The 23,587-nt window shown below is 43.1% G+C and overlaps 2 protein-coding genes across 3 annotated transcripts in view; one reads left to right on the forward strand and one right to left on the reverse strand.

The window, feature by feature from the left end:
• csrnp3 (cysteine-serine-rich nuclear protein 3) overlaps nt 1–23,587 on the forward strand; it is an 85,925-nt gene that overhangs the window by 19,500 nt on the left and 42,838 nt on the right. The window lies entirely within an intron of this gene.
• On the reverse strand, nt 58–11,653 carry LOC115156056 (UDP-glucuronosyltransferase). Its single transcript, XM_029703278.1, has 5 exons — nt 10,602–11,653; nt 2,259–2,390; nt 1,110–1,197; nt 733–952; nt 58–436 (listed from the first exon to the last, which is right to left on the reverse strand). Exons 1-5 carry the CDS (start codon nt 11,502–11,504, stop codon nt 151–153), a joined length of 1,629 nt encoding a protein of 542 aa, XP_029559138.1. The 5' UTR covers nt 11,505–11,653; the 3' UTR covers nt 58–150.

Raw genomic sequence — 23,587 nt, forward strand, 5'->3', positions numbered from 1 at the left:
TATTTTCTCTCCCCTACCCCAGTCCCATGATCATTTATATCAATAAGGCAACAGAAAAACCTTTTACAATCGTTTTATTTGATTCTTACACTTTTATCATCCCACCACCAGGGGGTGCTGCAGCACCTCCAGCGCCCCTACTTCCCACGGCTATGCACTCTTCTTCTTCATAGTCCTCTTCGTTCCACAGCACTTGCGGAAGCAGACTTTGCAGCATTTAACGGTGACCATGACGACAATGAGAACTATAGTGAGTAGCAGAGTGAACACATCTAGACTGTGGTACTGGATCCAGTTGAGGTCGTGAGCGGCGGGTCTCAGGTGTTCCGCTCCGCCGTGGCGCATCACAAACTCTGACCAGAACACGGCCAGGTCCAGGGGCTCGATGGGACGGTCCTTATGTACCGCTGACAGCTTCATCATCTTCTCCTTGTAACTGGGGAGGAAGGACAAATACAACAGGATTTACAATCTCCTCATAGACAGCTCATGACTGCTAATACAGAATATAGGAACCACTGTGTCACACTACACAGTGCAATATTCACCTGGGGCTGAATTTTAATGAGGAACTCAGACTTGCATGTAAATCATGCATGGCTGACAAAATTATATTTGCACTGAAACTCAATATGTGCGTGTAGATCTCAAGTTAGGATTTGGTCTCTGTACTGCTTGCACTGCTACTTGAGTTCATAGTATCTCCTAGTATTATATAACATGATGTCTGACCTCTTGTCGTTGATGACCTTGTTGAGAGCCTCCACCAGTTTTTCTGAGGTGATATCGAACAAGCTGAGCATCTCCCCGACGCCCCTCACTACCATGCGGTGTACGTTGTCACCCTGTTCAGCGAACAACGGCAGCATCACCATGGGAACGCCATTACAGATCCCCTCGTAGGTACCGTGGGTTCCTCCGTGGGTTATAAAGGCCTTGACCTTGGGGTGGCCTAGAACATGGAACATAGAACATGAAACCATGAAGAAGAAGAAGGTATTGCTTCTCTTGCACGATGGCAACAAAGTAGCATGTTGTGTTTACTGAGAAGAGTACCCATCTGTAACTTCTGTAACCCAGGTGGTTTTCATTATAACTGAGAAACTAACCCAGCAGCTCATTCTGAGGAAGCCACTTCATCAATCTGACGTTGGCTGGAGCGTTTTTAGGCACTACTCCTGTGTACCTCCACACCACCTGAAAACAGAGAACAACTGCTTACCTTCCTAATCAAGTCATATAGAATCATCTGCCAGTTCTGGATATAGTGGTGAAGGCACACCAGTTTGTATTGGGATATAAATGTGTATGGATTGTTTTAAGGCATAGCTCCAGTGAATATTTCCACACAAACTGAACAACATAGAACTGAAGCTTGCCATGACACTTGACATAGTATATGGAGAACATGCAAATGCCATTGAAACTCCACGTAATTAAAATACTTGTTTTTAGTTTAGACTAACATGCTGACCAGACCAGACACGTCGCGTGCACGAGCGTTGCAAAATACATTTACACATACATGTTATTCAATCATTGCACAGACGCTTGCGTCAGGCGCTAAAATAGAAATTGGTTCTGTGTCTCAAATCTCATCATTGGCTTTTAGGAGCATATACCCACGTGGGTGATTGAAAGATGAACTGACGTCCACACTCCAGTCTGTTGTAGTAATGCACAGTAAAGTTAGTTGCCAACCGCCATATAAAGTCCAAAGAAGAAAAAGAAGCTTGGAGGAAGGAGGAGCGATGACAAGAAACAAATTCGGTTTACCGTTTTATCAGTGGATTAATTGTCTGAGTAGAGGACCATGTGCATTTCAGGTAAAATAACAACCCAATGTTTATATTCCAGGACAAATTAGCTAGCAACAGCAAGCTAGCTAGCTACATTGCCATAAATGTTTAATGCTTTTCGACATGTCCCCAAATTAATATAATTGGTTCAGAGTTTTGATATTTCAACCTGCGTTTCCTGATCGTGTCTGGTGTGGGGGTACAAAATCAACATGCACGCGATGGCGCGCGAGCGTTTTGGTCAGCATGTAATAGTGGATTGGAGATTAGGCCTATATGCTTAACATGCTTAGTACTGTGATTCTACAAACACTGACATCTCAACTGTGAGTGAGAATTTATATTTTTAAGATTTAGAAAATATATTGTCAGTTGTTGATATTTACAGAAGATGTAAAGATTGTGTTGGTCAGAAAGGGTTACTTCTTGCCATTTGGGACATATTCGAGGTGTCCTTACCCTCTGAGGGATCCTGCTGAAGGCATCAAAAAACTGCTTGGCTTTCTCCTCCGGCATCTGAGAGACCATAGAACCCAGGGTGAAGACCACGAAGCCATCCTCTCCTGACTCATCCACAAACTCCTGCAGATCCTGTTGAGGCACGTTGGGAAGGGTTAGTTAACAAGAAATCTGTTCATTTACATTTTCGTCATCTAGCAGACGCTCTTATCTAGAGTGACTTACAGTCAGTGCATTCAACCACATATCATAGTTATTACAAGTAAAGAGAGAGAAATGTGATAATTGATGCTGCTGCTCTTGCTTTTCACGGGAGTGGAGCGTGGTGCGTGTAGTTTGTTGGTCATAAGTCAAAAGAACAATATGCATTTCAGGCAAACAACCCAATGTTTATCTCCTAGGACAAATTAGTTTTGCAACAACAAGCTAGCTAAATGTGACTGACTGGCTCAAAATCGGTCTTATGTAGCAAAATTTGAAATAGTGTTTTTTTTTTTTTTACATTGGATAAAAGTAGAGACTCAGAGCTACAAAATTGTATATCATACACTGCATTTTTGAGGAACAATGGGAAAGTAATTCTGCTTTGAAAGTTGATAAACTTGTGAACTCACTTTTGAAAAAATGGCATTTTGAATGTTTTGGTACCTACTGGAGAGCTCTCCTTTGTCTTCACCCATTCAGCATTGTTCACACCCTCTTAGGCCAGCCCCACCCATCTCTTTAAGGATTCACATGTGAGGTCATGTGCTAAACAGTGAGTAGTGTAGTATAGATTAAGACTAAAGGTGCTAAAAGTAGTAGCCTACAATAAGGAAAAATTCCAGATAAACAGAAAGTCTCCAGATAAAAATATTTTATAAATATTAGATGACGCTTACCCAGACACACTTGTCTAAATTGATAGGTCATGTGAAATAAATGCTATAACCCACAGCCACATCAAATTTTATTTGTCACATACACATGCTTAGCAGATGTTAATGCGAGTGTAGCGAAATGCTTGTGGTGTAAAAAGTACTACATTGTCATACTTGAGTAAAAGTAAAGATACCTTAATAGAAAATGACTCAAGTAAAAGTACTACTACTCACCCAATAAAATACTACTTGAGTAAAAGTATTTGGTTTTAAAAATACTTAAGTATCAAAAGTAAATAGAATTGCTAAAATGTACTTAAGTATCAAAAGTAAAAGTATAAATAATTTCAAATTCCTTATATTAAGCAAACCAGACGGCACAATTAGCTAGTTAGCTAGCTAACATTAGGCTATAACTAGCAATGCGAAATGGCATTCAGAGATAACATTACTACACACAGATCATAAACGTAATGTTAGCTAGAGAGCCAGCCGGCCATCTAATGTCAGCTAGCTAGCTAACTGTAAGCTTTAACTTGCAATGAAAACAACTTTCTGACAAAATTAGAAACGCATAATATCTGAAACTGTAGCTAGACTCTTACCCGTATACATGGATGAATGGTTCACGGCAGACTGCAACCCCTTTCATTAAATAAGACATCCTGTGTCATTTCTGTTTTGTTTGTACAGCTTGCTTGGCCCGTTGTTCTGTCTAGTCACTCTGGGTTACAGTGACCGTGTGCAATGCCATAGCTTTAAGAATCATCTTAAGCTTTAACCCCCATCCAAACTCCATTTTACTCGCCGTAGCAGAGCTGGTTAGGCTGTTTTCATGTTATCCAGAGCGTTGGTGACTATAAGAGTGCCCCTGACAACAATTTAATTATGCATTTTTGCTGACGTTTACTGACACCGGCCATATTCAACCAGTGTTGAGCGTTCGTAAATTCATCAGTTATTCTGCGCTCTGGCACACTCAGACGAGACTGCTCTGAAACAGCTGTTGCAGTGACGTTCTATTGAAATGGATACTTGCATAGTCGAGTCTTTTGTTAAATTTTACTACGCGATACATAAACAAAATGCCTCGTTAGGCAGGATTACCTACATAAGCTGACCAGCTCAAATAGACAGAAGCGTGCTATTTGGCAGACCATTCAAACTCCTCTCTCGGCATGTCCAGCCCACTCATTATCCCAGCCAATCATGGGTAGTGGGAAGGTTGCTGCCTTTTTCTATGCCTTAACCAACTAGGCTCGTTATTTAACAATTTTATTTGTATTTACAGATGGCATACATGTTTGTTATTAAGGCACATGAAAGTTGAAGAAGTAATTTCTGCCCCCCAAAACTTTTTGATAAAAAAAAAGTTTTAAGTTCAAACGGCTCTCCTGTGAGGTAGTGACCTACGACATACGTCTAGTTTCCTGAAACGGGTCACAAATATCCATGAATGTTTCATGTGTGTTTCGACCTGTTCCAAAATTCACAATTGGTGTTGGTATTGTAACCTGCGTGTCATGAACATTTCTGGTGGGGATAGATAAAATCAACATGCACACGATGGTGCATGCAGACGCATGCGCGGCTCCGGTTTGGTCAGCATGTTAAAGGCACTGCGTGGTCAATCTGACATCTGCATTGGCTGAGCAGCATTTATGCCTTGATCACACCAACAGCGTCATTTCATTTTGGTACAACAGAAGTACATTAATTTCCAATGGAACGCTGTGTTTGCCTTGCAGTTGCAGTGCATTCTGTGTGGTGCATATGTTGGATTTATCGAACATATGCCTCAAACTGTATGTGTAGAAGGCTTGACACAAATGGTAGCAGAAGGTGAACGTTGAACTTTTGATGCACACATATCCAGATGATGCTGCGTACCATTTTGTGCAACGACGCGCTATGGGTGTGATCGAGGTGTTACGGTGATATGGTATTCATATTTCTTGCACTTTGCAGAGCAGCGCAGAGCTGTTGTGAAGGAAGTTGTCGAGGAAGTGAGTTTGTGTTTATACAGGATCTCCGGCCCTCACCTACCATCAACCAATCATGTCAATGCGGAGCTATACGGAGCCCGCCACATTATTACAACATTTGAGAGGCGCAAGGCAATGCAGTACGGAGCTCAATTTGCCCTCTGCGTGCCTCTGAAGGCTCCGCATTGCATCACACCATCCAAATGGAGCCTCCGACCATATTTTTGGTTCAAGCACAAATTGTCTCTTAGTCTACTATAGTGTGAGTCGGCTTGGTTGGTGGTTAGTGCTGTCTCTCCCTCCTTTCCTCACGTGTCACTCACTCACAGAACTGCCCCTCTCCCGCCTGCTCAAGCGGTACCTCTCTCCGGTCCCTCCAGTGTTGCCAACTATTTTTCAGTGAGATCTGCTATTGGCTCCTTGATTTGTCGCTAGAAGTCGCTAGATGATGTTTTGCCATTGCCGCAACGACACAGCTGCAGTCCCCGACATAGTGTTTTGGTCCCCTGTCCCGCTGCACACCACCGCCTCTTGTACTTATCAGCTTCTCCCACTCTCATTTATGGATGAATTGAGTGGAAAAAGTAGCTAAATGCTATCAAAACCATAGAAACCCTCGGTGTCAAAACTCCCCAAAGGCAGCCTGTAAGTAGTTGAATTTTTCGCTAGAATCGTTTACCAATAAAAGTCGCTGGAGGGGTCTGAAAACTCGCTAAATATCGTCAAAATCGCTAAGTTGGCAACACAGCCTATCGCACTTTATCAGCGCCGGTTAATAAAAAAAGGACATTTCTGCTGCTTCCCTCACCGGGATTGGAACGGGTCTGGGTCTGTCTATATGGAATGGGTCTAGCTGTCCTCGGGTCTGTTGGGAACGGGTCTCTATATTTAAAAAAAAAAATTATTTATGCATATCGGGTCTGGGTGGGAAAGCCTCAGGTCCATTTCAGAATGTGTACAACTTTTTGGACCCTTATCCAACTAGTTGGAACTAGAACACAATAGGGCCCCTCAGTTATTCTGTTAGATTATAGTGGCCACAGTCCAGGGGGAAATAACTGTGCTATGTCCAAATGGCACCCTATTACCTATGTAGTGCATTATTTTTGACCAGGGCCCAGAGGGCTCTGGTCAAAAGTAGTTCACTGTATAGGGAGTATGGTACCATTTGAAGCACATCAATGCTGTTCCTGGCTCAGGTTTCACTAACTGAACACAGAATTGGCTTCCTATTTCGCAGCAAAGCATCCTTCACTCATGCTGCCAAACATACCCTCGAAAAACTGACCATCTTACCGATCCTCGACTTTGGCGATGTCATTTACAAAATAGCCTCCAACACCCTACTCAACAAATTGGATGCAGTCTATCACAGTGCCATCCGTTTTGTGACCAAAGCCCCATATACTACCCACCACTGTGACCTGTACGCTCTCGTTGGCTGGCCCTCGCTTCATACTCATTGCCAAACCCACAGGCTCCAGGTCATCTACAAGACCCTGCTAGGTAAAGTCCCGCCTTATCTCTGCTCACCATAGCTGCACCCACCCGTAGCAAGCGTTCCAGCAGGTATATCTCACTTGTCACCCCCAAAGCCAACTCCTCCTTTGGCCGCCTCTCCTTCCAGTTCTCTGCTGCCAATGACTGGAACAAACTACAAAAATCTCTGAAACTGGAAACACTTATTTCCCTCACTAGCTTTAAGCACTAGCTGTCAGAGCAGCTCACAGATCACTGCACCTGTACATAGCCCATCTATAAATAGCCCAAACAACTACCTCTTCCCCTACTGTATTTATTTATTTATTTTGCTCCTTTGCACCCCAGTATTTCTACTTTGCACACTCATCTTCTGTCAAATCTACCATTCCAGTGTTTTAATTGCTATATTGTATTTACTTCGCCACCATGGCCTATTTATTGCCTTTACCTCCCTTATCGCACCTCATTTGCGCACATTGTATATAGACTTATTTTTCTACTGTATTATTGACTGTATGTTTGTTTTACTCCATGTGTAACTCTGAGTTGTTATATGTGTCAAACTGCTTTGCTTTATCTTGGCCAGGTCGCAGTTGTAAATGAGAACTTGTTCTCAACTTGCCTACCTGGTTAAATAAAGGTGAAATAAAATAAAAATCTGAACACAGTCTTTAGAGAAGAGACAGAATGGAGTGTAGTACAGAGAGGGACATTCGCCCAACATTAATGTTGAGCAATACTTGAGTGTTTGAACAGTCTTCAGTCTGGTTATATTGACTGAAGGAGGGATGGTGAAGTTGTGAAAGGATTACATTCTCTGATAACACACCCTGTATTCGTAGAAGATGAAGGCATAATAAACCCTATTATGGCCCCTCAGTTCTTCTGTTAGATTATAGTGGCCACAGTCCAGGGGGAAATAACTGTGTTATGTCCTAAATGGCACCCTATTACCTATATAGTGCATTATTTTTGACCAGGGCCCAGAGGGCTCTGGCCAAAGTAGTTCACTGTATAGGGAATAGGGTACCCTTTGGGGCACATCAATGCTGTTCCTGGCCCAGTTTTCACTGACTGAACACAGTCTTTAGAGAAGCGAGAGAATGGAGGGTAGTACAGAGAGGGACATTCCCCCAATGTTAATTTTGAGCAATACTTCTCTTTCTACAAAATATGAGGAACCACACCTTAACTTTCCCTGCACATCTATCTGCCTTGTCCTTTTTCTTTCCCCAAGCTGAAGGACGTGGTTAGGAAACATTTGAAAAGTAATTGGTGCGATCTGAAAGTTATGGGTGCGATTATGGAGCATTTCTATTAGTGCATTGCTTTTTATATTCCCCAAAACATTGTCAGGATTACTTGTGTTTAGCATGACTCCCATAGCTCTCTGGCGTCTTTTATCAGTAACCACAATATTTACAAATGACAGGAAAGTAACTTGAACTCTAGGTTACACCAGGTTTGACAGATTGCAAGGCAAACTAATGGTAATGGTAAACTAATGGTAAGTGTACATGAAGTGCAATTGATGGGACTTGCTTTAACTCTTAAAAAGTATTTTTGTGATAGTTGTAGAACTCTAAAAAGCAACTTTACTATTTAAAGCAAAGCACTTACATATAGTCAAAGTTAAATGTAGTAAAATAATTGGTCTGATTACCTTGATAGACTACTATATCAACCATATTACTATGGATTGTGAGTCAGTTAGATCACAAAAATGTCTAAACTGCAGTTATTGAGTGTGAAAACTAAAAGAAGACAAAGTGATCTTCTGTCATAAAATGTGAATAAAAGGGAGGATCATGTGGACAACACTCTTAGGAAAGCAAAGCAACTCTCATTCAAGCTGTGGGTTTCAGATAAATAGATGCACAATTTACTTTTGTAAAACATTCAGTGTAAATTAAGTTTGATTTTAGTTGATTGATGATGATTAGAACGTTGAATGATGATGATTAGTAATGATTAGAACGTTTTAAGCTACAATTTGGGAAGAGAAATAAGATGGTGGATCTAGTGATGACAGCTCTTTAAAATTATTTGTATGGTTGTTGAAGAACTATGCAGAATAGGTTTGTATGTTGACCTACTGATAGCTAGCTGTTGTTCTATCTAAAAGATTAACTCTTTAGGCTAACAATGATCACTGAAAAGTAAATTTCCTGAAGAAAATGTGCTGTGTTTGCTAGCATGTTTTAAACTATGTATGCTTTTGAAATACATTATAGTAGTGGTAGTTTCTGCAGTAGTAATGGTGGTGATTGGTTATAGTTGTATTGATTTTGATTGATTGGTTGGTTGATATGATAGGCTAGCCTGGACATGTGAAAGTCGGTTTGGTGTCTCTAGCTTGAACGGTTCAAGAGTTACAATTATTGCTGGTAGGTATTATATGTGAACCAGAGCTAGGTAGCTATGCCCAGGAACAGAGCTGGACCAGAGCTAGTGCAGACCAGAGCAGTAGTTGTGTGGTCAGTGCTTGTGTTGCAGATTCTTTGGACCCTACAGTATGGAAATGGTCAGTAGTTGTGTGGTTGTGGTAAGTAGTGGTCAGTAGTTTTGGTCAGTAGTTTAGGTAAGTAGTTGTGTGGTTCATTAGTTGTGGTCAATAGTTGTGTTCAGTAGTAGTGGTCAGTAGTTTGGGGTTGTGGTCATTAGTTGTGTGGTTCATTAGTTGTATCAGTAGTGGGGTTGTGGTCAGTAATTGTGGTTGTGGCCAATAGTTGTGGTCAGTAATTGTGGTCAGTGGTTGTGGCCAATAGTTGTGGTCAGTAGTTGTGTGATTGTGGTTGTGAGTATGGTCTGTAGTTGTACTGTTGTGGTCAGTAGTTGTGTGTTGACTAGTTTTGTGGTTAGTAGTTGTTGTTGTCATAATTTTTGCCAAAGCTTCCCCATGTGCTCCTCTGCGTCTGAGTGTCCATAGCAACGGGTCTGTTTGGGCTGCTCAATGATGAGACATGAGAAAGCTGTTAGCTGTTGTTAGCTAGCAACATTTTGTCCCTCTAAACTCCGATAAACAGCTGTAACTTTGAATTGGTAGTAGATATTTTGTCGGACTTGTTGGGGGAGGGGTCAAAACGGCAGTTGTTTGGGGGAAAAATGGCGTAAAATGTGTTAATGCAGTTACTAAAACAGCTGTATCGTTAGATCCGTATAATATATTTTGATAGTATAAAAGACCAATCTGCATGTTTTAAAGTTTTCATTACATTTCTATCTTAAACGGTGTAGGAGGAGTAGCATTCCAAATAATAATAATAAGAAGAAGAAGAAGAAGAAGAATGACGAAGATTCTGAATGGGATGTTTGCTTCACAAGTCCCATTAATGAGAGCTAGTGGAATGTGGGCTGTATAACGTGAGGAGGAGCTAGTTGGTAGATAAACAGAGAGCTGTGTCCAGTCAGTCCCTATGGAGGAAACAGAGATCGGGTTACATCTGGTCGCTAGCTGAGTGTCTGACAGGCAGGGAAACACAACATCTGGGGTGTGGGACAACACCCAACACTCTGACTGTCCCTTTAAAACACCCAACAGAATATTTCTGACTGTTTTACAAAATCAGGGCTTCAGAGGAGAAAGTAATCTCAATCTGTCAAAACATAACAATCTTGAAAAAAGATGTGGTCCCAAATTGGAAAGTAAGAGAAGATTTTGATAGCTTGAATTGAAATTTAAACACTTAAAAATGTACGACATTTTTCCCAGAGGAATGTCTGATGAGGTACAACTGCCACTGCAGTGAATGCAGGGGTGTCAAACTAATTCCATGGAGGTGTTTCCTTTCAATTAAGACCAAGACAACCAGGTGAGGGGAGTTCCTTACTAATTTGTGACCTCAATTCATCAATCAAGTACAAGGGTGGAGCGAAAACCCGCAGACACTTGGCCATCTGTGGAATTAGTTTGACACACGTACCGTAAGGTTTCTGGACCCATATAAGACATAGGGTGCACAGCTCTGCACAGTTGAATTTTCTGCACAGTTGAAATAGTTTTATAAGAGATTTACCTCTGGAAGTGGATCTCTTTTACCACAGTTGATGCCTCCAATGTGGACCATGTTGGGCATCGTGGGTTTGGGATACTCAAAGGAGTAGTCATACCTCAGCAGCCAGATCGCCCCGTGACCCAGCAGTTCCCTGTACGTCATGTCCTTCTCCAGGTACCTACTGGTCAGCTCGTCAAAGCTGGCAAACATTACCGTACACAGGTAGCTCTCCAGACTGTACATGAGCATGTTCTTAACCCTCCCTAGGAAGTCCATGTGGTCAGTGTTGCCAGAGAAGAAGCGTGGTACATAGGATGGGGGATTGGGGCACTGGGCAGCCCTATCCTCCATCCCACAGGGGATCCCCTTCAAGAAGTACACCGCTGGAATGTTGAAGGACTCAGCGATGATGGATCCACAGGGTAGGAAGGGGTCGGTCAGCATCATCTTGAACCCTTCTCCTCTCAGTCGCTGCATCAGGGGCTCGTCATACAGCAGACCCTCACAGCCTTTCACCTGCATGTCAGTAAAGTCAATCAGGCCCTGCACTTTCATAAATATGTCCGTTACCTTCGGGGTCTTGCGGAACATGTCATCCTTCAATTTGTTGATGTTCTTGTCCAGCTGTGCCTTGTTGAAGGGGACCTTAAAGATCTCAGTCCTGTGGTAGTCAGAACTCTTGATGAGGATGGATGTCTCAGGGATCAGCACCACCATCTCATGGCCCCTGGCCGCAAGCTCCTTCACCAGCAGCTTCATACTCAGCCAGTGGCTCCCTTCTACAGGCATCACCAGGACCTTGTCCCCCTGGATGGGCCCTGGACACAGGGCTAGGCAGCACAGCAGAACCAGCAGTCCCAGCCTATGCCCCGGCCCCAGCCTCAGCCCCTGCTTAACCACAGGAACACTTTTCCCCCAGCCCATGCCTCTCTGCTTCTCTGCTCAGTTATACAAGCTGTGTTGTGAGAAGGACACTACCTCCCTGAGGTCTGGCACTGAATGCTACTAAGAGGCGGCTAGACCTCAGACTAAACTGTGGGAGTATGTCTCTCCCTGCTAGGTCTGGGTCTGCCTGTGCAAGCAGGCTGTTATATAACCCTAGTCAGTCCTTCCTGTGGACTAAAGTTTAACTTCAGGCTGAATGGTTCAGGTTAATGATTCCTTAGGGCAACAGAGATGGAGAGGATTAGCTCGCTAGTAATCTCAATGTGACAGCCTTAACATACAGTATAGAGTAGCTGAGATTAGCTGGATACTAGCTAGTGAATTACAATGCAAAAGTATAACAGCGATACTGATGAATAGTTGGATTTACTACTAACAAGTAAGCATTGCTAATTTAAAAGGAAGGGATAAAAAGCTTATTTCCAATAGTACTCATATTGTTATAAATTGAATTGTTGGTTTTATTAGTTCTACAAAATAAACTGTTGTCAGTTATTTATTATCTTCCCATTGATCAGCATGACATTGGAAAAGAAAAGTAACATGAAAGGTAACCCGATGTCACAGGAAGGATAAAAAGATCATCAAGGACAACAACCACCCAAGCCACTGCCTTGTTACCCAGCTATCATCCAGAAGGCGAGGTCAGTACAGGTGCATCAAAGCTGGGCCCGAGAGACTGAAAAACAGATTCTATCTCAAGGCCATCAGACTGTTAAACAGCCAATCATAACTGTTACGGATACAGGTAGTGTGTAACCTGTATTTGTATTTCTTTTCTCTCCTTTTCCTCCTCACAGGTGACAATCATCACTCCCCAATCAGTCATCAATCAGTCCCCAATCAGAAGACACCTGTTCCTTTTCCCTCAACCTATCACAGCCCTTTTCCCTTGGTTTAAAAACCCAGTCAGTTGTTTTCTCCCCAGATCAATCTTTGTGTTCATTCTCTCAATCGCGCTTGTGTCCAATCTCTATCTCCCTGTGTCTCTCTCGCTGTATTGATCTCTTTTGTTTTTGCAACTACATGTCACATTTGTCCGGTAATCCTGTGAGTATTGTTTGGTTGTTTGTTTGTTTGGTGGGAAAAGGGGGTACCAAGACAAGTTGCCCATGGGCATACATTACCCGTAGGAATACTTTGTCTAAGTACCCTAGTTAGAACTGGGTGGACCACCCACTGTATTTTTGGTTGGCTAGCTGTTGTGGAAATAGGCTAGTCTAGCTTAGGGGTGTTTTTGATTATTGTTTCTTTGCTTGGGTCCAGCTCAGCCCCTTTTCTCACACCCCTTTACCGTGTGTTTAAAATAAACCTTTTTAGTTTGACGGTAGATTTCAGTTGTCTGTGTTTTTTTTGGTTCTCACTGTTACTTGTCACGATTATAATTTGCATGATTTATGTTACGGGTCTCGTATCCATCCCCCCCTAGACCGCTGGGCTAAAGGGATTCGTAACAATAACATAGAGGCTGCTGTCAACATACAGACTCAAATCTCTGGCCACTTTAATACATGGATTTAATAAAGTTACCACTAGTCACTTTAAATAACGCCACTTTAATGTTTACATATCCTACATTATTACTGCACTGTCGGAACTAGAAGCATAAGCATGTCGCTACACTAGCATTAACATCTGCTAACCATGTGTATGTGACCAATTAAAATTTGATTTGATACAGAGCATGCAACATGCAAGTCATAGTTACACTATTAACCCTGCTCTGGGAGGAATCATGGTGATTTTCTAACCTTTGAGCTATACCCTGAAGCTCAAAGTATTATCTCATATTTTGTGGGGAATCTTGACCATTACCTTCAGCTCCTCCCCTTTTTTCTCCCACCCAAAACACTGACACACAAACTTACGCACACACACTGGACCTCCTCAGAGCTAAATACCGTCTTTGTGCGCTTTGAGGCTAGCAACACTGAACTATGCATGAGGGCACCAACTGTTCCTGATGGCTGTAGAGTAAGACCTTTAAACAGGTTAACATTCACAAGTCCGCAGGGCCAGAAGGATTACCAGGACGCGTATTCAGACCATGAGCTGACCAGCTGGCAAGTGTCTTCACTGACATTTTCAACCTCTTCCTGACCCAGTCTGTAATAAGTTTCAAGCAGAAACAGTCCCTCTGCTGTTTAAATGATTATCGCCCCGTAGCACTCACATCTGTAGCTATGAAATGCTTTGAAAGGCTGGCCTTGGCTCACATCAACACCATCATTCCCTGACACCCTGGACACACTCCAATTTGCATACCGTCTCAACAGATCCACAGATGATGCAATCTCTATTGCACTCCACATTGCCCTTTACCACCTGGACAAAAGTTACACCTACGTGAGAATGCTGTTCATTGACTACTGCTCATCATTGAACATCATTGTGCCCTCCAAACTCATCACTAAACTAAGGACCCTGGGATTAAACACCTCCCTCTGCAACTGGATCCTGGACTTCATAATGGCTTGTCCCCAGGTGGTGAGGCAACAACACATCTGCCACGCTGACCCTCAACACGGGGGCCCCTCCTGTACTCTCCGTTCACCCAGGACTGCGAGACCTGACAGTGTGGTGCCAGGACAAAAACCTTTCCCTCAACGTCAGAAAGGAAAAGGAGCTGATCGTGGACTACAGGAAACGGAGTGCCGAACATGCCCCATCCATATCGATGGGACTGTTATTGAACATGTCGAGAGATTCAACTTCCTCATTGTCCACATCATTATGGAACTATCATGGTCCACACACATCAACACAGTCGTGAAGAGGGCACGACAACACCTCTTCCCCTTCAGGAGGCGTTGGTAAGGCAACTGTTTGGCATCCGATTGCAAGGCACTACAGAGGGTAGTGCGTACAGCCCAGTACACCACTGGGGTTGAGCTCCCTGCCATCCAGGATCTCTATACCAGGCAGCGTCAGAGGAAGGCCTGAAAAAGTTTTTTAGCCTATACATGAATTCTTTGTAAGAATTAGATATTTCATTGCTTTTTACTAGTAATATGGACACAGATATAAAACATGTATTCTATTTATAAGGGGTGTCAAACTCATTCCATGGAGTGCCTAGTGTCTGCTGGCTTTTGTTTTTTCCTTTCAATTAAGACCTAGACAACCAGGTGAGGGGAGTTCTTTAGTAATTAGTGACCTTAATTCATCAGTCAAGTACAATGGAGGAGCGAAAACCCACAGACACTCAGCCCTCAATGTAATGATTTTGACACATGCTATCTATGAATAAAAATTTTTTTAAGTTATTAAAGTATAAATTACCAAAGTTACGATAGATTGCCATAGATTTTCTTTTAATTACCAAATATTCCAGTAACTTTGGGAAATTACAAAGTCCCCAGTCTAGAATGAAGATCATAATTAGTTGATTAGCTTGAATCAATTGTGTTGTGGCTTGGCTGGGGAAAAATGTTGTATAGTGTGGGCTCTCTAGGAACAGAGGCCACACATTTAAAGGCAGATTTAGTAGACCTAACTCCCAGTTTATGTTAGCTCCCAGTTTATCAATTGTTTGTTTAAATAGCATTTATACAAGGCAGAAACATTGTTTCCTTGCTGAAAAATATATAGAAGCATAGCAACATCAAGTCAACTTTGTAACAGCTGCCCGCGTTTTTCTAATGCCAAACCCGCCCATTAGCCGCTGAGTACCTTTTTAACCTGTTTATGCAGTGGGCTTAAACAGGGTCCACACAGAACGTTTCTTGTTAGTCATAAACAAATCTACTTTGAGACAAACGTATAGAGCATATCTTATACTAGTCTGTCTGTCTGTGTTTTTATCCATAACAAGGCCTAGACGTCTTTTAGGTGTCAAAAACCTCTCAAATGTCAAATTGTGTAAAATCTTTCTATACATTCCTAGAACTTACTGTATATGACATCATTTGTATGGCAAAAGTGATGTAGACAATACTTTTTTCATGTTGTCATGAATGTTTGGGTTTAGGCCTTTAAGTGGCTAAAAACCTCTCCAGATGTTTTACCTATTCACGAAATATACACAGAGTGAACAAAACATCAGGAACACCTTCCTAATATTGAGTTGCACGCCCTTTTGCCCTTAGAACAGCCTCAATTAGTTGGGGCATGGACTATAAGGTGTCGAAGCATTCCACAGGGATGCTAGGCCATTTTGACTCCAATGCTTCCCACAGTTGTCAAGTTGGCTGGATATCCTTTGGGTAGTGGACTGTTCTTGATACGCACAGGAATCTGTTGAGTGTGAAAAAACACAGCAGCATTGCAGTTCTTGACACACTCAAACTGGTGCACCTGGCACCAACTACCATACCCCGTTCAAAGGCACTTAAATATTTTGTCTTGCCCATTCACCCTCTGAATGGCATACATACACAATCCGTGTCTCAATTGTCTCAAGGCTTAAAAATCCTTCTTTAACCTCTCTCCTCCCCTTCATCTACACTGATGGATCAAGTGGCAAGATGCTGCCGACAGAAAGGGCAGCTCTGCTTCTAGCTCCTAAGCAACTTTGCAGTATTTAGTTTTTGTGTGTGTGTTATTTCTTACATTATAAGCCCAGGAATTGTTTTGTGTTATTACATACAGCCAGAAATAACTTTTAGATGTCAGAGCGGCGTTAACTCACCAGCATTACGACCAGGAATACGACTTTCCCGAATTTGACCTTTTGTTCATACCCCCAGGGTAATTGAACTGATTCCAGAGGCTGATCCAAAACACTGCTGGCGGAGAAGAGGTATTCGGAGTGGACTTCTAGTACGACTCAGAAGGCGCGCACACCATCCACCGCTTCCAAGTATATTACTCGCTAATGTTCAATCTCTTCATAATGAAGTAGACGAGCTCAGGGCGAGAATCTCCTCCCAGAGAGACATCAGGGATTGTAACATACTCTGTTTCACGGAAATATACTGTCTTTGTCCTTACAGCCAGCTGGGTTCTCAGTATATCACGCCGACAAGAATAAAGAACTCTCCGGGAAGAAGAAAGGCAGGGTTGCATGTTTCATGATTAACCACTCATGGTGTGATTGTGATAACATACAGAAACTCAAGTCCTTTTGTTCACCCGACCTAAAATACCTCACAATCAAATGTCGACCGTATTACCTCCCAAGAGAATTATCTTCGGTTATAGTCACAGCTGTGTATATTGCCCGTCAAGCCGATACCACTACGGCCCTCAAAGAACTTCACTGGACTTTATGCAAACTGGAAACCACATATCCTGAGGCTGCATTTATTGTAGCTGGGGATTTTAATAACAAAGCAAATTTGAGGAAAACACTACCGAAGTTCTACCAACACATTGACTGTAGCACTCACTCTGAGAAAACTGTAGACCACTGCTACTCAGCTTTTCGAAATGCCTACAAGGCCCTCCCCTGCCCTACCTTCTGCAAATCTGATCACGACTCCATTTTGCTCCTCTCTTCCTATTGGCAGAAACTCAAACAGGAAGTACCCGTGCTAAGGACTACTCAACACTGGTCTGACCAATCGGAATCCACACTTCAAGATTGTTTTGATCATGCGGACTGGGGTATGTTCTGGATAGCCTCTGAGAATAACATGGACGAATACACGGATACGGTGACTGAGTTTATCAGGAAGTGTATTACATTTACATTTTAGTCAATTTGCAGATGCTCTTATCCAGAGCGACTTACAGTAGTGAATGCATACATTTCATACATTTTTTTCCCGTACTGGTCCCCCATGGGAATTGAACCCACAACCCTGGCGTTGCAAACACCATGCTCTACCAACTGAGCCACACGGGACCACCCCGTGTGTATAGGAGATGTTGTATGTAATGAGTCTGACTCAAATACCATCTTAATAGACTGAAGGTGATGCTGTTGAATGACAGCGATCTGTCTTAGTGTTTGCCAGCATTAAGCAGAAGGATTTTCAGCATTTTAAAAATAAAAATAAAATAATTCTGATTGTTTTAGTGCTTGCATTCAACAAACTTTGGACACAGTACTTCCATAGGGCCGCCATCTCCAAAGTTTACTCAAAAAAAGCAATAGTTCTGAACTGCATTTTATTAGATTTTGTTGTTTTAGTTATTTAAATTTTGTTTATTCTCTTTTAAACTTCCATTGGTTGAAAGCTATTGCTCAGTTATCACTTGGCTCATGTAAATTCTGTAGTTGCCCCTTTAAACCTCTTAATGCCAACATCCCCATAGTTTTCACATTTTTCTCATGTAAATGATGTAGCTGGATAAAATAATTAAATGCACAATTTAATTGGGAGATATTCGGTCTTTGCTCTTTTTTTCATTAGCATGCTGATGATTTCAAGTTGTATTGGATTTATTTTGATCTATTGGATTTATTTTGATCTGTTAAGACATTGAATACATGTTGTTTAGTATATTTAGTACATTTAACTCAATTTTCTCAATGAGAAGCAAGTTCATTTAAAGTTATACATTACCGTTCAAAAGTTTGGGGTCACATAGAAATGTCTATTTTTTAGTGGAAGAATGTCAATGGTGGTGGTATCTTCGTCTGGTTGTTAGACTGGATCCGTCGTCCGTCCTTTCCTAGCCCACGTTAGCAGCGGCTAACTCAACGGCTAGGAAGTATCACTTCTGTAGTGAATAAGCTCAAAGTTCATACCAGTTCATACCATAGCTCACGCCGAGGTTGGCTTAGTTCTGTTCTTGATATGTGTCTGTCCTTATAACGTAGAGGCTGCAGTCCTCACGTACTGGAACACGGAATGTCTTTTCGTCAAAGACTTATATAGTGGAGAGGGGAAAGGAGGGGTTTCATCGTTTATAACCCCATGTCTCTTCACAGGGTTGGCCACTGATCGGCAGGGCACTTTCCCTATGAAAACCCAATTCTCTCATTTGGAAGCTAAAATTACATTTAATCTCCTAACAAACAATTTCAATATCAAACATTTCAATTGCATAACAATTCCATGTGACTCTGATAACTAGAGGGTGTATACTTTCTCCGGTACAGTTTATGTTGTCCTGCCATCAATCATAATGTCTCAGATAACAATGAACTGACATACATACTCATTACGTTATCAAGCATATTTCCAACTGGTTTTATTAACAAAAGATGGTTCCTTTCCCCATTTGTTTGATGTTCCCAGACTCTCTATATTTAACACAGGCTATTCCAGTCCTTCAGTAGGGTAAGAGAGAGAGGGGAAGGGAGAAGGTATTTATGGGGGGGTCATAAACCTTACCCACAGGCCAACGTCATGACAGTCCCCCCATGTTGGGTTCAATCTTGCGATTAACCTGCATGTTGTAAACCAACATAAAAATGAACGTGGGTTGTCCTGGTTGTGGATCATCGTTGTGGTCCCCATCTGGCGGTCGACCCGGGTAGGGTGTCTGCAAATGAAGAAGAAGTCCGCTCCAAGGCTGTGCAGCAGAAGTCCAGTTGGTGGTTGCTATTGCAGTCCCCCCTCTGGTGGTTGACCCGGGTAGGGTCTCTGCAAATGAAGATGTCCGTTCCATGACTCGGCAGCGGATGTCCGGATTGGGATCGCCGTTCCGGACCCGTCGTCTGGTCGTCCAGACTGGAATATCTGGGCAGTAACTTAGGCAGAGGTTAACAACGCACACACACTCATGAAATATATCATTACATTTCCTCCCAAATGAGCGGCGTTGTGGCACTAACTGATGGTTGTATGGGGGAGTTGTTTATGGCTCTATCACTTTCTATGTGCCAAAGAAAATGAAACAAAATTAATGAAAGCATAAACAAAACAAAATAGTTATGCCACCTTAATCATCTAATTGGACTGTATTCTATCTACGTCCATGGTCTTGGCAAAATGACCCTATCATGGCATTGTCTAATGTCATATCTAGGGCTTTCCTAATTTGCGGGGTGGCGCTTAGGGTACTATCCTAAGTTGACAACTATATGATAAGTCTACAGCTGTGAGGCACTAGTTTTGGGCAGTCTACAGGATGACCTATGGACTTCTGGTTAGAAAACTGGTGAGTGCTGTAGAGTCAAAGGCCTAGAAGTAAATGTTCAACTTTACTAAGGCTGGTATTTTGTTTGGACCCTTAAGTGATCCTAGCATAAATCCTAATTGGATGTTCCGTTGTGCATGTGCGTTTATGCTTACACAATAGCGCATGTCAAGGGAAGATAACCAAGTATCCTGGCAGATTACAACTTGTTCAGAATGAGTCTGACGTAGTCAGGTAATTTTCAGGTCAATGCCTGGAGGTCAGTCAGAATTGGTGTCAAGGGAGTCTGTAGTAGTTTTCTACAAGTCACGGTGTCTTCCACTATTGTAGTGGCGGTAGGTATGAAGTCTATTTCATAGCTATGTTATCCACGGAGGAGCTAACCTCACGACGGAAGTACTCTAAGTATTAGACCAGTCGTATGTGGTGTGATCATGGTTCATGACTTCTAATAACTTTTCTCCTGAACGGAGGGTTCTATTTATTAGTGGCATGTGTTAACCATTGGAGGAGTGCAATGGAGATTCCCTTCCCCGTGTTGCACTCTGAGTGACTCCTATGTCGCTATTATCAATAGCAATTTAACTTGTGAGGTTACTAATCCTCTTACTGAGTGTTGCTGGACTGACTGTGGTATTGGTACTGGTATTCAAGGGGTCCAGTTGTCCTACCGATTTATTCTGAAATATTATCTACCGGAACACATGATTGGAGCATATTACTAGTTGTATTGTAGTTGAACCTACACATGGCAAGGAATGATTATTGTTGCCATTTGTTTTGGAGGTGAACAAGTCCACTGGACTTCCTTTACGACCAGTGTGGTACACCTCAGTACTATCTTAGATGTGTTCTAAGATAATCCCCGTCTAGGGGCCTGTCTGCTCCTCACTGTTCTCATAGGGGAGTTTACAACTAGATTTGATTTATGCTCTGGCGGCCTCGTACGGTGTTGTCCGTAGTCTCGACCCCCCCACCGGCCTCGATGAGGCTCATCATGGGTCTGGGCTACTATTCCCCCCCTTTGTGTCTCGGGACCCCCCCACCAGCGGGTGGTGTTGGTGTCCGAGGCGCAAACGAGAAGGTCGGACCCTATGTACGAGTTGTCAGTGGCCGCGTTATTATGAGAATGGCTGTAACCTTTCAACCAAATCTCCTGGTGTTTGTGCTTCAACACCCTCAGTGGCTGTCGAGGTCTGTCAGTCACCACCGCTTCCGCGTGTGGCAACCTCTTCAGTACCTGCAAACTGAGACGAGGATATCGGTCTGTGATATCGCAAAGTGTTTCACCAGTGGGAGTCATCGGGTCAGTTGCTGGACTGACGCCATTAGTGTCATTGTAAGGGGTGACAGTCCCCAACAAAGCAGAAGGTGTATCATCGGAAGCAGAGTGTACTCTGCACATCAATGTTTTTCTTGCTGAGACGGCCGCAGTGCTTGCGGAAGTGTCCGAAGGGCCAGAGAAGTTCATCTCAACTACCGTATTGCACGACTGCAAGAAGGAGGGAAGTTGCTCATTCACAGAGACAGCTGGCTCGAAATCATGAAAAGAATGGTCAATCAGATTGGCTGATGGAATGTGTCGAGATATCGTAATATCTCCTTGGATCGGATTCTGCACCAAGAGGTTTCTACACGTCTTTTTCCCAAGGGGTGCTTTTGACAGATACCCCTCGTGAAGGACTGCGTTACAGCTAGCGTTAGGGGAAGACAGTGTGGTCAGTGGAGAAGGCACTGTGGCCTGTGACCATACCTGGTTGGTTTTCCAATCCATCAATGGGAGTAACCGATCCATCAAGTCTGCTCCAAGTAGCAGGGTTACAGTTTCGAGGCTGGTAACATACACAGGATGAACGAGCGATACGTCCTGGAAGTGTAGTTTCAGCATGACTCTCAATGTGAGACGCGAGGTAGTCTGAGTGACCCCTCGAAGTGTAGTGTCGCATCGTTCCACTTTTAACCAACGTTTAGTTGGCTTCAAAGCCCTTTTGAGCTCATCAAACAATGTTTGAGAGATGAGTGATATTGTCGCACCCGAATCAATTAGCGCCTGACAAGCTAAGCAGTCCTCCAGGACTGTTTCCAGGTATGGCCGTTTAGATTCGTGGTTAGTGGACATATTCCCCACAAAGTGGAGTGGTCGTTCGCAACGACGTGATGTGCCATGTCTGTTCAAGATGGAAGCAGATTGACTTTTCCGATTTTGAGTGGGCTTGGCTTTAACTAAGCGTTTGACCTTTACCTTCGCAACTTTTGTATCGGAGTCTATAGACCGAGCCCGGGGGCTTGTTTCTTGATCAAGCGGGCCCTGGATAGGGTCTTGAATGAGAGCGGGAGAAATTTGAACTTTAACGTCCTTGCTATGGGTGTTAATTCCTGCGGACCTGGTGTCCGGTAATTCCCCGTCTAGTCCTTGTGACTTATCTTTTACCCTTTTCTCAAATTGTTCTCGCTTTAGTTCTTCCCGTAGTGGGACTTCTGGAGAACATTGGTCTACGTTTTGATCGTCCTTCAACCCTTTGTTACCCTTGTGTTCTGACACTTTGTGTGGGTTGGGTACAGGAACGTAGCGAACAGGTCGATTGTAGCGGTAGTCGTTTTGAAGGCGACGTACTTTACAGTTATTTCGACCGCGGCGGTTATTGGAATCATGGTTTCGTGGTAGAAACTGTTGTTGTGCGTCAGCTCTCGACGCTCCAATACCTGATAATGCACCCTCTAACTGGAGTGAGTGCTCCTGGTCAAACTTCAAAACCGAGTGGTCAGGGCTCTTAGCGTTGCGAGCTTTTGATGCCTCAAAAGCTGTGCTTGCAAGCTCTCTGAGTTGTAAGATAGGCAAGCCAACGTGGGCTGCAGGGCCCAAGTAGGTAATGAAGGTGGGATACATGTTCGACAGAAACATTTGTTTGAATGGTAACAGCTCTTCCATTCCTGTTTCTGTGAGTAGGCCAAAGTAAGCTGAACGAAGCCTATGATAGAAAGCTTGTGGGTGTTCGTTTCGAGCTTGTTTGACCGTGTTAGCCAGTGAGCTATCGTGTTTGCGAGTCGCAGAACCACTGAATTCTAATTTCAAAGCTGTGGCAAGTTTAGCGTAGTCATTTAGCACGTGTTGCTGTTGTAGGCGAATGAACCTCGTCACGTGTCTATTCGAAGTTCGCTTAAAAAGGTAAACCCTGTCAGAACCGGTAGCGTTCGGGTAGCCATCCAACGCGTCCACTGTGTCAGCTTGGAACGTCTCAGTATCGTTTGGCTGACCTGGAACGGGGTCAAAGGTGGGGAAATTCTTGACGAGTTTGTCAAGGTATTCCGCGCCAAGCGGGCGGAGAGGGTTGGCTTCATCCTGTGGAGAAATTGGGGCCGAAAGGCCAAGAGGAGAAGCCAAGCTTTGGCTTTGTTGGCCAAGAGGAGAAGACTGAGGGACACATGATGGATGCAATGTCTGAAACCTATCGTCTTCACTCCTTTGAGTACCGGACTCCGGTTGCTTGGATGGGTAGTCATGCTGTAGAGCGTGACTATTCTGGATTTCCTCCAGATGGTACCTAAGGGTGGTCTTCTGCTGCATTGCAGAGTCCACTTGAGCGCTTAGAGTACCAATTTTGGACACGTGAGTGTCACACCTGCTCCTTTCGGTCTCAAACTTATCTGTCATGGTTTGCAGATAGAGGTCTCGAGTACGGAGCGAGAGATTCAGTGATGAGATTTCCTCTGCTTGCTTAGAAATCAATATTTCCATCCTCATCACCTGAGTTCTCTCATCATTCAATTGGTCAGCAACTTCAATAAGTTCTGCTGATTTATCATCCAACTTTGTCACTGTGTTCATTAACTGATCGTCTTTGGTCTGCAGCGCTTTGAGGAGCACCGTGTTATTTTGAGTAACATTCAACAAAACAGCATGCATGTTGTCAAGTTGAGCGCTCCTGTTTGTAGATAACTCTTCAGATTTATCTAGTTTGGCGTGGACATCATCGTATTTAGTTTTAGCTAAATCGAGTTGTTCCTGTAGCCTATGATTTTGTTGAAGAGCTTGTGCTCGTTCATCGTCATAAGTATTTGCAATTACTTTTAATTGTTCCGATTTCAAA

Source organism: Salmo trutta, chromosome 20 (assembly GCF_901001165.1).
Source record: "Salmo trutta chromosome 20, fSalTru1.1, whole genome shotgun sequence".
NCBI classification, from domain to species: Eukaryota; Metazoa; Chordata; class Actinopteri; order Salmoniformes; family Salmonidae; genus Salmo; species Salmo trutta.